At 35.9% G+C, this 4,107-nt stretch overlaps 1 protein-coding gene across 1 annotated transcript; it reads right to left on the bottom strand.

Annotated features, from left to right (window-relative positions):
• Nucleotides 1-1,308: 1,308 nt before the first annotated feature.
• LOC127121948 (uncharacterized) lies at nucleotides 1,309-2,535 on the bottom strand. The gene is made up of 2 exons (XM_051052368.1): nucleotides 1,731-2,535; nucleotides 1,309-1,373 (listed from the first exon to the last, which is right to left on the bottom strand). The coding sequence occupies exons 1-2, from the start codon at nucleotides 2,533-2,535 to the stop codon at nucleotides 1,309-1,311; spliced, it is 870 nt and encodes a 289-aa protein (XP_050908325.1).
• Between the last annotated feature and the right edge of the window lie 1,572 nt (nucleotides 2,536-4,107).

Raw genomic sequence — 4,107 nt, forward strand, 5'->3', positions numbered from 1 at the left:
GCTCTTTAGGATTAATTAGACTTTATTCATATTCAAAAATTACTTTTAAATTCATAATGAGACCGCGAGAGCCAAGCATTCTGGTTTAAGAGTATGGTCAGAGTCAATAAAAACGAGAGTGTGAGACAAATCCCTTTTTATAAATAATTTCTATTGAAGAATATTTTGATCTTTAATATTACACCAACTATATATCATATCCCCGAAGTTTGATGCGTTACATACCGATATCCCTTTATTAAGTATCTTTATTAATATTCTGTTTACGTTATAGTTATTTCCCTTCATCCCTCCAATCTTAGAAACGATCCTCGGCCTTAGATTTACATAGTAACATTAGGTAATGATATATTCGATTATTAGTCCTTTTGGTTTCGATAATCTTTAACACTACGTGATACGACTGTGCACTTGCAGTCACGATTCCCATAGACTTACTAAGTTGCGATCAACTAACATGATAGTAGGCATTACGGGAGCTTCAAGAATTTGTGGGCGGTAACCTTATAGTACATAACTTGGTGGAATGCCCCAAGGGAAATTGGAGTGCATTTGATACTGAGGGGCATTCACAGGTGCCACAGAAATGGGCGTAGACACGACCTCTGAAATCACAGTTCTTTGAATAGGTTCTGGGGGTGGTTGATTCTGAGAAGCCACCGACATTTCCATCATTGTTATGAGTATCTACAAATAGCTTTTGAGTGAATTAACTTCTTCCCTGAGTTCATAATTTTCCTATTCAAGTTGTTCCATCCTTTTTTTACGACTAGCTCGAGTGTTGTACCGATGAAACAGCTTGCCTATTGGAGTGAAGGACAGGGATAAGTCTCGGGAATTCAAAAAATATAATGTTTAGAATTATGCATGATATGCAATGCAAATATCTTTTGAGGAACTTTAATAAAAACAATTATTGCAAACATCATGGAGAGAAGCATTACTCTTTTGATAGCTAAAAACTCATTTCATTAATATCGGAAAGATTACAATTTTTGAAGTACACTTTCAAAAGATACAAGGAAGATAGCTAGAATCCTAAGGAAGTTGCTGAGAAGAAGATCCATTCCCTCTTTGTAGCTTCCTATTAAGCTCCTTGATTTGGTCCTTCATTTGAGCCTTTTCAACCACTAGCTTGTCAACAATCACCTTCTAAGCGCCTGAAGTAGGAGGATTATATGAACTAGGAACTGGCCTAATGCTAGGGGAAAATAAATCCTCTTGCACCTTTCTTTTCTTGTTAGCAAGCTCTTCATCATTCCTCTATTTCAAGTGTCTTTGAATCTCTTCATTCTCTGCATGAACAATCTAATACTTATTCTTCCAAGCATCCCTTTCTCGTTGCACCCTAGTTAAAGCAATCTTAAGTTTCTCTGCGTCAGTCATAAAAATGAGAGAAGGTTTTTTAACAGTTAAAGATAAAGGCTCTTGTCGAAGATAGGGGATTTTCAAACTGACGGCCCTAGCTTGCACCCATTAGAGATAAGGCTCCAAAGAGACGCAATTTAGCTTTCCTAGAACTTATCTTCTTTTCTTATGGACGTGGCGCTAGGCATGCACAATCTTTTCTTTGAACGCTTTGTTGTCTTCTCCTTCCTTGAAAAATAAACTCTCTAAGAAGATGGTGTTGGGCTTGTCCTTCATTAGGTATCCAAATTTACAGCGAGCCAAAATCAGGTTGTAGTTAATGCCTCCCTTTGTACCAAGAAGAGGTACATTAGGAAACTCACCACAACTATCAATAATTGTCACCACCTCATAAGCATGATCAAACCAATCAATGTCAGAATGAGGGAGAGACATAATCTTTTGTAACCATATCAAACCATCCTTAAGGTCCCAAAAGGTAGTCGATCGAGGCAAGTGTGAAATAAACCACTTGCAGAGCAGAGTTGTACAACATATGATCATTCCTCCTTTATGAAAATTCCTGAGATAGACTGAATGGTAAACATCTGCAAGCAAGGTAGGAACTAGCTTTTCAATTAAGAATATTTTGATAGCATTAATTTCAACAAATTCATCAACATTAGGGAAGAGGAACAATCCATAGATGAGCAAGGCAAGAATGGCCTCAAAAGCATATGTACTGTTCATGCTAGCAAAATAGCAAGCTTCCTCTATCAAGAATTTAGCAGGCAAGCCAAGAATTCCTCCTTTTATGGTTAGGTTAGCTTTTATCTCAGACACCCTTAAATGAGTAGCTTCTGCAATGTCTTGATGCTTCGGAATTTCTTCTAAACCAGAAAAGGGAACGTGATCAGGAATAGGTAGGCCAATCAAGTGAGAAAACTCCTCCAAGGCAGGGATAAGCAGATAATCTGGAAAGGTAAAGCACTGGTACAATGGATCATAGAATTGAACCAATGTAGCAAGAATCCCCTCCATCATTTGGGTCTTCAAAAGAAGTAGAAGTCTCCTGTATCTTCCTTTGAAGTCTTTAGGATTAACCACCGAAGATCCTAGCTCTCTTAAATCTTCTAATTTTGGACTTTTAAAAGTATACTTTTGATTTCTTCTTCTTCCAAAATCCATAGTAAAAAAACTTATGATATTTGCAACAAATGCCTCTAAGTTCCTTGAAGACTTTAATTAAGATGATGTTAATGAATCCATGAATGTATGAATTCACAAACACATCAAGATCAACAAACATAAGCTAGATATCAAATACATGGGGTTCAAAGGTTTAACTTCATGAGCATGAGGCCATGCGTCTAACCATCCCAACAAGGTAAGTGCTAAGGGTTTATCATCAAGATGGGAACCAAGCATAGCGGTAAATTCATGACCATCAAGCTATGGATAAGTTAGACGTCAATAAAACCAGAGTCGCCACCGTACTTTTATTGTTTCCAAGGGAAAGGGGAAAAAGTACGAACAAGACCCAAAAGGTAAGAAGTTTTCAAATCAAAACTAATAAAATGCCAGAGATTACAGGTAAGGGGGTTGGTTACACAAAGGGAAGGTGTTAGCACCCAAAGTGTCCTAGGTACTCCTAGGGAGCCCTTTCTTGTGTGCATATGTGTTTTTGTATAAATGATGTTTGCAATAAATAGAATGTGAGGATGAGAAAAGAATTCATTAATTATATTTTTATGTTTTAAAAGACCTTCGGACTTGCGCCTACGTACCAACATAAAAATGAGGGATCAAAACCTCGTAGTTTATGGTAACAATTTCAAAATGAGTGCATTGCTTTTAACAAAAATTTAGGTTTGACAAAGGCACAAAAGGCCTGAAAAAAGGTTCGCATGAGTGTTAGTTATTTTTGGCTTTTGAAATTTTAAGTCAAGTATAGTTAAGTTTATTTACAAGTTTGATTAAGAAAAGAGTTTAAAAATGCAATGGCATAAGGCCAAACTTTCTAATTTGCAAAATGGTCTACGTTTAGAAAACAAACACAAGCAAAGAAGATTTTAAAAGGAGTGAGAGATTTGAAATTAAAGAAATGGGGAGGAGATGAAGAGACTAATCCTAAGCACAAATTTAAAAGTTGAGAGTTAAAAAGATCTGACCAATGGGCTGTAATAGACAAGAATGTCATATAGAAACCCAAATTTTCATTGGACTTTAGAATCAAGCAATATCAATACACAAATAGCAAGATGAAGATCAAGGCATCAAATAAAAATAGCCATATCCAAGCTTAGCAACTCCATGATTTTCTTCAAAATTTCCCATGTATCAGATGACTTCAAAGATGGCATGAGACACAGGTTCAAAATAACAGTTTCACAATAATCATGTTGCAGATGAACTCAAATGGATCTTCAATATTGTATCAGATGAATGTTCACTTCACCAGCACTTGGTTTCATGAAAGTTGGCATTGGCCAAGTCCTTTGCATAGGGAATGTTGCCTAAATTCTAAGTCCAATAGTCTCAGATCAAAGCAACAGTCCACACAAGATGTTTTTTAGGGTTTTTGTTCTTATTATGTACATTAAGGTCAAAAGACCAAATAGACAAACAAGTATATACAAACACAATGTATCACAAAATATGGCCCAAGTGGGCAAAGTGAAAATAGAATTAAAGTAAAAATATTGAATGGTATGAAAAATGGCAAATGAATTAAAATTTAAAAAATTAAAGTGCATAAAA

This window comes from Lathyrus oleraceus, chromosome 2 (genome assembly GCF_024323335.1).
Source record: "Lathyrus oleraceus cultivar Zhongwan6 chromosome 2, CAAS_Psat_ZW6_1.0, whole genome shotgun sequence".
Classification (NCBI taxonomy): Eukaryota; Viridiplantae; Streptophyta; class Magnoliopsida; order Fabales; family Fabaceae; genus Lathyrus; species Lathyrus oleraceus.